The sequence below is a fragment of the Labrus mixtus genome, chromosome 21 (genome assembly GCF_963584025.1).
Source record: "Labrus mixtus chromosome 21, fLabMix1.1, whole genome shotgun sequence".
Lineage (NCBI taxonomy): Eukaryota > Metazoa > Chordata > Actinopteri > Labriformes > Labridae > Labrus > Labrus mixtus.
The window spans coordinates 10,801,446-10,814,488 of record NC_083632.1 but is presented as its reverse complement, the minus strand read 5'-3'; the positions used below and the strand labels follow the sequence as shown (position 1 = coordinate 10,814,488).

Here is a 13,043-nt window from a genome sequence, read left to right as displayed (position 1 = left end):
CTTGTGTCACCTTCTGATTTTACAATAAATGTAAAACATGTCAATACAGCCTGTAAATAAAGAGGTGGGTATGAAACAGATTGTACAAAAACTTGATATGGTAAAATGTCATGAAATGCAAAGAATGGGTGATATGACAGACAACCTGAACTACAGTGTTGTTATGATAATGTGCCAACATCGACTCACTGCCTTTCTTTGCACTTATGAAACAAGGAGCCAAAACACTGAGCTTCAATTCATCATCATACTGCGACAGGGTTGAGGCGCTACTTCGTTTTACAGTGTAAACATCTGACGTTTAAACAACAACAAGATAGACTACGCTATTAGAGGATTAAATATCAGACCAAGCACACAACATGTAATTACTATGCTTCGAGTATAACATGGAGAGAAAAACTATAATTAGAACATCAAGGTCGGATTAATTTAGCAAGGTAATGGTCATTGGTTTTTCAATTGTAAGGAATGAACTCCCAAGCCTGAACTCTGAATCTGTATTCAGCATAATTCAAATGCAAGCACAGTGTGGCTCATGCAAAGTGTTTTTGCCCTAAAATTCATCATAATTAGCCTGAGTTATCCTGCTATTATCTCTCCCCGCAACAGGGGGGGGGGGGGGGGGGGGGTCATATCACAAACCCAATGCTTTTTTCTCTACACCAACACTCAACCTCTCCACCTCTGCATTTTTATCACCCAACCCACCCAGAGGTAAAACCTGTGTTTTACACACACACACATAAGCTAGTGTCTAAAACACATCGATACACCTACAGGAAGTTAAAAGTCTAGCTGAAAACAGAGGTAGAACTCAGAAATACTAAATCTTAATGCAATAGGTTACTCTGCCCCCCCCCCCCCCCCCCCCCAAAAAAAATAAAAAATAAAAAAACTTAAAACAAAAAAGCTTTACACAATGATAAGCATTGAAACATATTCTTTCCATGATACCCCAGTTTCAGAACCAAATATTTAAAAATAACAGATGGTATATCTGCAGCCACAATCTCAGATGACAGTTCACCTCGCAGGTTGCAACCAAACAGGAAATGTATTCTTGCACCAAAATTGTTTCATGGTGGCTACATTACAATAAAATTGTATTTGTAAAGATTAATTAGGAGGAGGACATTCTATGTTACACTGTTGTGACATGAGTTTTGGCGATTCATAAAAGTCTTGATTGATTGTAGGCCTACGTCAAACATGTTAAAGAGTGGGCAGTGTAGGGCTGCTGTGACTGTTCGCTTCATTTAGTGCAAAGGGTAGACCGGCGTCCAGACAATCATTGTGCAATCATTCACAAGGCCATCTCTGGAAGAAAAAAAAACGTAATTTCTTATCAAACATTAAAGATATTAAATCATGTTAGTATTTTCTGTATCTCTGCAGGGAACTTTGATAATTATATTGTATTCTGTACTGCACCACCCAACATGTTGTGGTTCAGACACCCCGGAGCACACACACATACGTACCCCCACCACCACGTTACGGAAATGACGTCAACGCGCTGCAATTCAAACTTGAGGAAACGAAAGCGTCTGGCAAGGAAAACGGTCCTGTTGTTGCCGCAGACAGACTAGTTTCAGGAGGTAGCTTCACTCCGCTTCTTGTGTAAGTGTCAAATTATTTGGGTTAATGTGTTTCAGAAGTGTTTGTTTTTCAAATATTGTTCAAGAAGAGAGCTCTGAACTACGACGTTTTTCAAATGAAGAATGTTTGTAACGTTCAAGAACTGTCAGTCTTTATTGATTTATCGTATTGATTGGTTTCATATATTTCTTTGTGAAATATCGTTAAATTAACCCATTATTTAAAATGTCTCTTGAATATACGAGTGAATCATGTAAAATGTTTATTTATATAAATGGGAATTCGTTGACTTCTGTGATTAACATTGAGATTCAAAAGCAGGTGTGCCCCAGAATATCTCAGCTTGAACGTTTCATGAGGGTTTAGTGTTTTGAACTTTATGATTTTTGTGAACTTTATGTATAAACCAAATACGTACTGCATTTAAATTCTGAGCATCTTGTTAATTAGTCTGTATAAATGTCTTGTCTTTCTCCTGCAGAAATCTGTGGCATTTGGTGAACACCCACAAAAGCAGCCATGACATCTAAAGGTGCCAAAGACAACTTTGTCACCAAGTTGGGTTTCAAATCGAGCAGCTCGGCCTCTAAAGCCGAGGCGGAGCTGGACAAAGTCAGGAGGGAGAATGCTCACCTCAAAAAGAAAGTCGATGAAATGGCCAAGCGACACATCAAACCACCTGACTCAGACAAAAGCAAGCTGCTTGAGGTAACGGAAGTGCATCTTTTTTGTCAGTTTCCTGCAGCTCTGTCAGTGTTTAGGTTGTTTTAACATTGTTTGTTAATGGATTTTTTTTTTTTTCCAGAGGATTCTTTCCCTTGAGACACTGAGAGAGAGAAACAACCAGCAGTTGCATGTCAAAGAGCAGGACCTAGAAACACTGAGACAGCAGCTTACTGCTAGAGGAGGAGAGGTATGCACACATGACACATTTCTGCATATACACGGTTAAAATTCAAATGTAGTGTAAACTGATAAAGATAAATACATCTGAAGTCCTTATGGATATGCAAAAAAAAAAAACATGGCAGCCTGATGTGGAGTAACAAGATACACCTATTGTTTTGTCTTTTGCTAGTAGGGAATATTTGCACTCTTGGTTTTTTTGTTGGTGGCACATTTATTGCTGGCAGAAGACATCTGTCAGGAAGGAATAAATCGCACTTGAGTTCTGAGCTGTCATAAAAATGGGGTGGCGGTGGGGGTTCTGTCCCATTCTGACAGCAGCTCAGCTAAGTGAAGTTTAGACAGCCAGCCAGAACTGCATACTAACACATGATGTGTGGTTGTTCAGTTTATATTTGTGAAGCAATCTATTTTCCTCTGTAGTGTGTCTGTGCATGCATTAGCATTCATGCCCTTTCACTTTGACACTGCTGGAGAAATTGATGCTATCTGTTTGACGTTATCATCTCTCATCCTGGTGAAATCTCTGCCACTGTTGCAGGAATTGTTTCTAATTTTAGTCGGCCAGAATGGCATCAGGCTCAAACTTGGAACAGCACAGTGGTAAATGAACATCAGCTTGTGCAAATGCTGTTTTGATATAATTACATTTGTGTTTCTTCTTCATTAACTTTCTTTAACAAAAGGCTACAACTAGAGCTGCTTGGAAGGCAAAGTTAGACTCTCAGCCGTGTGTGTGTGTGTGTGTGTGTGTGTGTTTTTTTGTAGGAAGCAGATAATTCCTTAGAGGAGAGAAAATATCCTCAGGAAACATCAACACAAGTTGTTTTATAGTTTGTTGTGCATTTCAGGTGGTAGCATCACTGCAGGCCCAGCTGGAGCAACGGAGGAAGGAGGCTGAGCAGAGAGACATGTTGTTCCAGAACTTGTCACAGGAGACAGAGAACCTGAAAAACCAGCTGGTCACTGTTTCTACCAGGTGCCAAACTCTGGAAACACAGGTTGTGGTAGGTACCAACTTAAAGCCTTTATACACATCTTCATGTTCATTTTAGTTAGAAAGGAATACGTCTCCTCTTCCACGTGTCTCATTTTCTTTTTGGGGGAAATTATTGATCACTAGCCCTGGGATATTATAAATGGTTCTATTTCAGGCTGATGGATACAAAATGCAAAGATTTGGTGGTGGAAAAGTATGTTCAATAGATTCTTGTAGAAAAGGTAACAATTTCATAAAATCCCTGATAAGCAAAGTTGGTTAAATAATTCATCCTTTATTTATTAACTCATCATTCATCCATGGAGTACGATTAAATTCTGCAAACCCGATGTTTCCCTTGCTTCTCCTTTTCTTCCATTTTAATATCCCCTCTCGCCAATACTTATTTTATTTTTACTGCATATCAATAGTTCTGAAGCAGTAGACATATTTTTGGCTGCTTTAGACATGCAACATTTCATTTTAGTGATTAATTAAATTGAGCGCCAGCACTGCAAAAGTCTGAATTTAATTTACAAAGTACAAGTCATTCTTTGTTCAGACATCAGCCCCTGGTTGAGTTTTTGATCAACTCAGACCCTGTTTATGTAAACAACCCCAAGATTTTAGTCATGTACATTTCAACAGGTTTATTTTGTTTCAACTGAATGTGTGTGGTGTTTTTTTGGGTTTTTTTTTTTTTTACCTGAGACTCATGCTGCATGACAGGAACCGTGTTTGGAAAATGAACCTGTAGTTACTCTGCTGTCCACTGGGTGGCATTGTGGGACCTCTGATTGTATTCCCCAGCTGCTGACATAACCTCTCTAAAGCAGGCTCACTGATGTGTTATATTGGAAGACAGAAGAAATACATGATTAGAATCGAGACATAGCAAATTGAGTTTAACACATCAGTAACAGAAGTGTTGTAAAAGATTGAATACAAACTTTCTAGTCACACTTTGTCTATAGGCTTACATCATTACAGATCATTAAAATCATCACATCAAGAGTCTTTAGTAAACCCATAGTTCTCTCACAATTGCCGCCTTTCGTTCGGTATCAAAACGCAGCACAGACTCTCAGTCGGCCCCTTTGATGCTTTCAGCACAGCAGGCCTCGCACTTCACTCCGAGAGAGCAGTCATCAGGATTCTCCTTGGCTTCAAAATCACAAGAAAACACATCAGGAGTTCGGAGAGTTGAAGACTCAGAGCTAACACTCTAAGATCACATACATATCTCTGGGCTTCTGGGAGCCCAAAGTAGTCAAACATCATTTAAAGTATAGATTAAAAAAAAAAAAAAAAATCACCACTTTTCCCTGATATTCCTCCTCGGAGAAATGTCCTCTGCTTTACTACTATCTCATGTAGAAATGTTCACCAGTGCATGTACAGGGCTTATCTTTACAGAGCATTTACATTAAAAAGAATTTTCTGTGTGTATGATATCAGAACCTACCAAAAAAGCTCTAGGCCTTTTTTTCCATTTATGTTTACAAACTGTCAAAAAATCTTTTTAACCTATGTGTTGCCCTTGATGCATTCACTGCTGGAGCTTCTCCAACCATGAGTGTAACAGGAGTCCGTAGTAGACATTTTGCACAGAATGCATGAATAATGTTTTGGAAAACTTGGTACTTGAAGAAATATATTCCTCCTTTAATTGTCCTGTCTTTTAGCTCACATTTCTTTATCTTCTGCCTCTTAATGCTAATTTCCAGGAACACTTTCTACAAGCTTTTTGATTAGGTCCTTTTCCCATTACTAGAAATCATTTGACCTCCTGAAACCTGACCCCACCAACCCCTTTCCTTTCCCTCAGACTTGGATTCACAACAGCTATTAGCAGGCTTAGCTTATGGGATGCGCTTTAAAATCCATGTGGAAAAAGTTGACAAGCTAATGATGCTTGTCTGGAGGTGTTGGAGCTTAAGAGCAGAGATGATCCGTTAGATTCTTACTGTTGTGACAAGACTGCTTCAGGTTTGCTCCAGCTCAGACGTTGGCGGGGATCAGACTTTGGGGGGATCAAGGGGACAGTTATGAGAAGATGGACTGTCTTCTAGGAATGGGTGTCTGTCAAGGATCTGTTGCTCTGAAGAAGCAGTCTATATTGATCACTTGCTGCAGTGTTCTTTGCTGCATGGTATAGAATTAAGAGGATAAATAATTCAAACAAGAATGATGTCTGATTCTTAGCCTTTGGCAAACCTCCCTGTTAATACCCAGGAGCAGCTGTGGCTCAGTTGGTAGATAGCAGCCACTGCCATCAATGTGTGAATGGGTAGGTTTGACCTGCGGTTTTAACGAGCTTTGAGTAGTCAGAACACCAGAAAAGCACTATAAAAGCTTAAGTCCATTCACCAGTTACCATTTTATTCTAGATCAGCCTCATCTGTTTTGGATGGATGTGTTATAATCCTGAATTGTGTTGAATTCAGTTCGCTTCAGTTTTTTTTTCCCCCTCTAAATCTTTCTTTAAAGTCGCTTCTGTGAAAGAATCGTTCCTCAAATCTGAAGAAGGCACTGTGACCCCTTTCTTCTTCTTCTAATTTAGTGATTTGAGTATGTTTTATGCTTTCTCCTCAGAATGGACAGGTACCTCCTGCAGACGTGGCTTTGGTACAAGATCAACTAAAAGACGTGAGTGTGGTCAATGATTTACTGTTTATTTTACTGCGTGACATGTTGTCATTATGGAGGATATTATCAGGTAATTGGAAAAGGTTTTTCTAGCAAGCTGTTCATTCGATTACACTCCGTTCAGGGCTGGAGGGATTAAAAAAAAAAATTCCCTGAAGCTCGTCAATCGATATTTTCAAAACACTCACTTTCAAGGCAATCTCATTAGTCTGTGTGAAGAAAGGACACATGGGGTCTCTTTGGGGTAGAAGAAAACATTTGAAATATGTTGTACGCATGAAAGCAGTTTCTCTTTCCGCTTAGTTTTGATTAGAAAAAGGCTCGTCACCACTCCAAGCGTTTGTTCCCTAAAAAGTTTTTCTTTCTAAGTGAATACAGTTTGTCTGTATAAAAAGTGTTCGTCTCACCTCCAGGCTCTGGAGAAGAACCAGCAGTGGCTGATGTACGACCGGCAGAGAGAGGCCTACGTTCAGTCCGTCCTCGCTCGCGTAAAAGATCTGGAGCAGCAGCTACAAGCCAAACAAAAGGCCCCTTCAGATGGTGGGAAACGTAGGAGGAGTTGAATAAGCTACATATGACATCCGGCAGTTGTATGCCCAGAGCATGAAATGTTAACAAAATCACAATGAACCTTTTTAACACTTTGTGCTCTGATGCATACAAAAGTGTGTAAAGGGGGAACTTTTGAGTTTGAATCGGATGTTGTGGTTTTGTTGGCACATTAAAGATTAAAAGGTGGCAGGCTTTGAGTGGAAAAGGAGAAGAAGACTTATCACACGAGAATGAATTATTCATGATTTAAAAAATAATAATAATTAGCTACACTGGCAGCATTGACTACAGATTTTTTTTTTATTATTATTTAATGGCAAACTTTTATTTAAAAAAAGATTCAAAACTGTTGACGTGTATCTGCAGCTAACACTTCTTCTATCAGCTCCTTTAGACTCAGCAGGTCCCGAAAAGGAAACTCAACTGAAGAGCCACTATGAGCAGTTGCTTTTGGGCGTACAGAAAGACCTGGACAGCCAAAAAGATTTGGTCATTAAAACCAAACAGGAGCTGGATGTGCAGAGGACACAGGTAAAAGCTGCTTTAAATCATATCTGTCCCTGTTCGAAAAAAATGAAGAGATGCACTCATTTATTGCGACCACAAAGTCGGACTGAATCAGCTTGCAACACCACTTATGGCCTCGCATTTCAGAACTCCTTGCATGCAGGCATCTTTTATAATTAATTTGAGGAACTCTAGTGGAAGGAACTGGCGACAGAATTCACTGTTTTTAAAAGGTTGAACTTCCCCTGACTCTGCAGACGTCGAATGCTCAGGCGGAGCTGCAGTCTCAGAAGGAGCAGGTCACCAGGCTCCGGGAGGAGACATGCAGACTGCAGAGGAGGTATGAGGACAAGAGCAGCGAGCTGTCATCCTTTCTGAGGACGTACAACGAGAAGAGCCAAGAGCTGGAGGAGGCCAAGATACAGCTGCAGGCCGAGCGGCTCAGCAACAGGTAAAGCAAGTGGGAACCAATCATAATGAGGGTCTATGTTAAAAGGTACAGCTGGTGTGAAAAATCATGCTCCTATGATTGGATTAGTCCATAATTCTTGCCAAAATGTCGATTGACATTGAATGCTAGTTTGAGAAACACAGTAAAAAATCTGTCTTTATTATTATTATTAACAACAGTTAACAGGATTTAAAACATATTCTTAATAATATTTATTTCTGCGGGCTACATAAACATTACCCTTAGACATGAAGCGTGTGAGGAGAGAAAGGTGTCGACTGAGCGAGAGGACAGGATGATATCCGAGCTGGAGAGTATGAACTTCCGACTGGAGGAGGAGAGGAAGAGATCTGCTGAACTTCTGCAACAGGTAACGCTCAACAGTCACTGTCATGTGACCTGTCGTTACTCTGGACTAGTATCTGATTATTTTATGAATGAAACCCATCCATCAAAAGCAGCCTGTATTTAAAGGATAGGTAATATAATCCATTTAAAATAACTACATGTTTTTTCAAATGTTGGCGCTGTTTAATCTTTTGTTTTTAAGTGTGTGTTTTTGAATATAGTTTGTATATTGTATTGCTCTGTCCTTGTTATTGTTGGAATAATGCTGTGGTGTGACGCAACAGTTAGCATGCTACAAATATTGAAAATGTACATAAAGTTACTGTTAAATTTCCCCTTTTTCTGCAGGTTAATATGTTACAGAAGTCTCTACTGAGCCAAACTGAAGAACAGAGGAGGATTGCAGCTCTGGAGCAACAGGTAACAAAAACAATAGTCCACCTTTCACAACAAATAAAACATATTCAGTATCAAAATCTTCATCCATTGGGAACAGTGGAAAACAACATGCATTCCCTGAATTCCAGGGTTCAACCACATTATTACACAAATAAATGCTTACGAAGGTCAATCAGCTCAGCCTTATTAAGAATAAATTGAAGCGTTATTACATAAACATGTTTTATTACTAAAAGGAGATGCCAAAAATAGCAATCTTATCATGTATTTATTTTTCAAAGTGTGACAGGAGACGTATTCATTTCTCATAAGTGTAGAAATTCATACTGATCCCACTTGTGCAATCTTAAGGCAGTGAATTCTTGGCTCTTTCCTGCTCATATATTTCTCCCCCCTCCCAAGATCCAGCTCTCTGCCAAGGACTTTGAGAATGAAAAGATTGATCGTCAGAGCATGCAGCACCAGTTACATAAGGTTCTGAAGGAGCTCCGCAAGGCCCGAGATCAGATTGCCAAACTGGAGTCTGCTGTGAGTGTTACTGCTGATCATAACCACATGTTCATTATGAAGTCTTTCAGAAACACGGGCTCAGCTCGGTCAGTGAGACACACACCACTGGGTAACCTCTCCTGAGCGCCTTGTTTGTCTTCAGAGATTATTACTTTAAAGCTTTTTCTTATTTTCATGTCTTATTATCTCATTTAGACTAAATGTAAAAACACTAAAAGTCCTCTAATTTGTTTCAGAAACACACAAACGCCCGTTTTTCGGAGCCCAGCTCTTACAACAGCCTGGAGTTTGATCGTCTGACTCTTGACGTCTCGCCCGGTCCGACATCTCCCTCTAAAATCATAAACCTCCTGGATGAGAGTTTCCTGGAGTGCCCCAAGTGTCGGGCCCACTATCCCACCAGCCGCCACAGGGAGCTGCTGGCACACATTGACTTCTGCTTAGCCTGAGTCCAGATGTTTATTCCCTGCGTGAGTGTGTGGACCCCATCTCTACCATGAAGGTTAGCAAGATATCCACGATATCCACGATATTTGATACCTCCACTTGTTTAAAACTCCTCCAGGCCTCTACATTTTAAATAAAAAGTGATAAAAAAAAAAAAAAGATGACTGTTTGGTTATCTGGTAACGGTAGAATCTAGTATTTGACCATGGGTGAAAAGTAGAGATGCACTGATTGTGAAAATCAGAGACCATACTGAGGTTTAAAATGACAAATCTCTAACTCCCTTTTCCAACGTGGATGGGTTTTTTGTTATTCTTCGTGTCTGTTTTTCAAATGAGAGATGAGATTGGGTGTGTTTTTAAATGTTGCTGATCTTTCCCAGAAAAACAAATCCGAGTTTGTCCGACAGGTGACTTCTTCTCTGCCAACAGGGCTGATACCGATGAGTTTGTGCATCCTTTGTAAAATGTTAACTTCACTTCTTTTTTTTCGCGAGCTGTGGAACAACACGACTGCATCACAAAGAACCATTTAGAGAAATGAAGCTCTTAATTTGAGATTATTTGATTTGTTCCGCTTTCAATGCCAACACTGATTCCACAAAAAGCTGTGTTAAAAACAACAAAGGTCGTTCAAGGATTTAAAAAAAACAAAACGTTTTAACTCGTCTGACAAAGCGACTTACCGTGAGTGCAGCTTCTGAACACGACTGATTACATAAACGTGATGGGTGGAGGTGTATCCCCGTTTAATCTTGTTCTCTTGAGCTAGAATAACCTTTTTCTTAGGTAACACAGACGTGATATTTAAACATTTATTTATTCAAGGGGGATGAAGGGACACTCCTAAATGTTTTATGTCTGAAACTGCTTCGTATTCAGTACGACAGTAAAAAAACAAACAAAAAACCAGAAAACTCCAGTTCTATAACCATCGGGCCAAAGATTGACATTTACCAAACTATACAATTACCTTCCTTTCTTTGTGGACTTTTTAATATATTTTTTGTATCTTTTTTGGGGGGGGCATTGTATTTGTTTTGTTTTCCTTTGATGAAGCTCTTGTTGAAATACTGTAGTGTGTACTTGATGAACTTATTTATATTTGGGTTGTCCTTAAAAGTAAGATATTATTTTTCAAATAATTAAAGGTTTTATTTTTCTGCATCTGGGGAGTACATTGTATTTTATTTGTATAAAAGTTTACAAAGCAGCCAGAAATGTTTGAAAGTGTTCCTCCACAGTGAGTTCCAGTAATCAATAAAACTGCATATCGGTTTAAATATTGGCGTCACATTTGGATTGTTTGAATTATACAGAGAATAAGAACCTCTGAGCAGCAACAATCAGTTTGTGTTCAAACAGTCAGGCAATCCTCGCTGATCAACGTTGAGTGTAACAATGACCAAGATCTGTCTCCAACCTGAACTGCACACTCTTGATTTGCCTAAACTTAACCAGACCTTTAGCTTTTCTTTTTTTGCAGCAGGGAGCTTAGTTGGTCACATGGTGCCAGGTCATTCATGTATTCTCCCGCTGTGTAAGTGAAGCTCACTTCTGTCTACACCTTGACTTTTCAAGCCTGCAGCCCTCTGAGGCTGGAATGAGATTGCATGAGTTAATTCCTTGTACTAAACTATTTAAGGTAGAGGGATTAGTGAAGGTGCCTTTATTCCTGCAGCCTCGGTAATGTGACTTGATAGACTTAAAGACAGACGGACACTGCTACACTGGCATATTTTAAGGGCGCTGTTTTGTTTGAACTGAGGATGTGTATCTTTTATAAAATGGGATCTCAGAATCTATTTTTGCTGTGTTTTATAGTTGACTTTATTTCATTGTAATCGTGGGCTCCAGAGTTGCTTTGCCTTGCACTGTACTGTACAAAAATGTGCAATAAAGATGAGAATCTCCTTCCAATGCAACGCTCCCATCTGTCTTCACTCATTTGTGTTTTTACATTAAGATTTTCTCATTAGTAAAATATAATGTTGAAATACATTTCATACTGAACCTATATCATTCACTTTTAGTACTGTTACCACGTTGATCTATTTTACTCCAACTTCTAAGAATATCTGTCATTGCATACTCTTCAGTTTGACAGATAAGAGGTCTGTACTGTCGAGCTTAGCGTGACTGGGCTTTGCGTTTCTCTCTGAACTGTACTTATTGTCAACTGATAATCATCATTAGTGTATTACATTCACTATCAGACTGATGTAACACACTGCTGTTTTATCCTATAATTGATTTTTAAGCTTAATCTACAGAGAGAAAAGAAAGGGGGGGAAGAAAAAAAAACCTTTATCTGATCTGTGTAATCCTTTGTAACAAATTAGAGTCTGTGATTCGAAAAGATGAAAGTAAAAAAAGCCCTTGATATTAACCTCTGTATCAGAAGAAGTGTCACGGCTGTAGCCTTGTGTCTATGAAAGACCTGCTGATGTTCAGATCAAAAGCACAATCTTGAATTTTGTTTTGCCTTTTAACAACATATTTATATATATATATATATATATATGTATGTATAATTCATCAATTGTTTGGCTCCACCAACACAACTAGTTCCTCGACTTAACTGTAACTGAGCAACACATCCACATTTTCTTGCACTCATTTTTTTTGCATCTATGTACATGTTACCTCACTACACCTACTTTGAATAGGGCCCAATTATCAAAATGTTTCCATCTATTATGTGACGTGCTGAATAAGAATCTGTCGAGAATTGTGTTGTTCACAAACTAGATCAATCTAGACAAAGACTCTGTTGAGGTGAAGTGATACACACCTAAAAGTGCCATGTTTTGTCTTGCTCTATACCCGCCCTCATGGAATACTTCTTGTCCATTCAGATTACCCAAACAGAACTGGCCATTGTTTTTTGTCCAACATCCTGGCTGGTGAATAAGCATTTTCTTACTGGGCTGAAAAAAAAAGTTGTTGTTATTTTTAATGGTTTTGAGCATTATGAAGTCACTACATGATGAAGGCAAGACATCAGTTGATTAAAATTCATATTGATGAGCTGTACCAAATTTGAATGGCCGTTCATTGGTTTGTCTTTTTACTCCAAACCACAAATGTCATCTTATTGGTTCCACTAGGGGACAAGTTAAAGGGATCAACAAAGACCCTGAGATACATAATCAGGGAAAAATCCAGGGTATGGGGAGATATTTCCTTAGAAAAGTTTATTCAAAAGCCTACTTGTGGAGCTACAGGACGGTCAAAAGAAATTGGAATTGATACTTTTGATACCACTTACTTTCACATTTTGTGGCAATCCACCCAACAGCTCTCAAGACAATCCAGTGGGAGGGGTAATGGTGGGTGTTGGATGGGTTTTAAATTTTGTGTAACATCCGGCCAAGGGGGAGGCACCACTTATAAAACCAAGCTGTGTGGGTTGGGTGGGGCCAATTCCTCACAGCCTCCTTTTTTAATACAGTACTCAAAATAAATACAAGCATTTAATCTAATTTGGACATAATAATGTTCGTATGTGATGTACAGTATAATATCATTCTTAAAAACTTGACTTGCAAAAAGTATTTTTAGGTTGCTCAAAAACAGTCGAAGCAGCTGTTAAGCTTCAACCTACGTTTATTCACTTGATTTGGTTTTGAACAACGATAAAGGTTTCAATCAAAACATCAAATTCTACATATACTCAGATTTTCATGAGTAT

General features: G+C 39.0%; 1 protein-coding gene across 2 annotated transcripts; it reads left to right on the top strand.

The window, feature by feature from the left end:
- The first annotated feature begins 1,499 nt into the window (after positions 1 to 1,499).
- cep55l (centrosomal protein 55 like) lies at positions 1,500 to 11,269 on the top strand. 2 transcript variants are annotated; one of them, XM_061028069.1, is made up of 12 exons: positions 1,500 to 1,623; positions 2,084 to 2,310; positions 2,408 to 2,515; positions 3,360 to 3,515; positions 6,083 to 6,136; positions 6,550 to 6,676; positions 7,083 to 7,219; positions 7,453 to 7,646; positions 7,893 to 8,016; positions 8,343 to 8,414; positions 8,796 to 8,921; positions 9,140 to 11,269. In XM_061028069.1, exons 2-12 carry the CDS (start codon positions 2,122 to 2,124, stop codon positions 9,350 to 9,352), a joined length of 1,500 nt encoding a protein of 499 aa, XP_060884052.1. In that variant the 5' UTR covers positions 1,500 to 1,623; positions 2,084 to 2,121; the 3' UTR covers positions 9,353 to 11,269. The 2 variants fall into 2 exon arrangements, with proteins under 2 accessions (XP_060884052.1, XP_060884051.1); XM_061028068.1 differs by having other exon boundaries at positions 7,074 to 7,219.
- Positions 11,270 to 13,043: the final 1,774 nt, after the last annotated feature.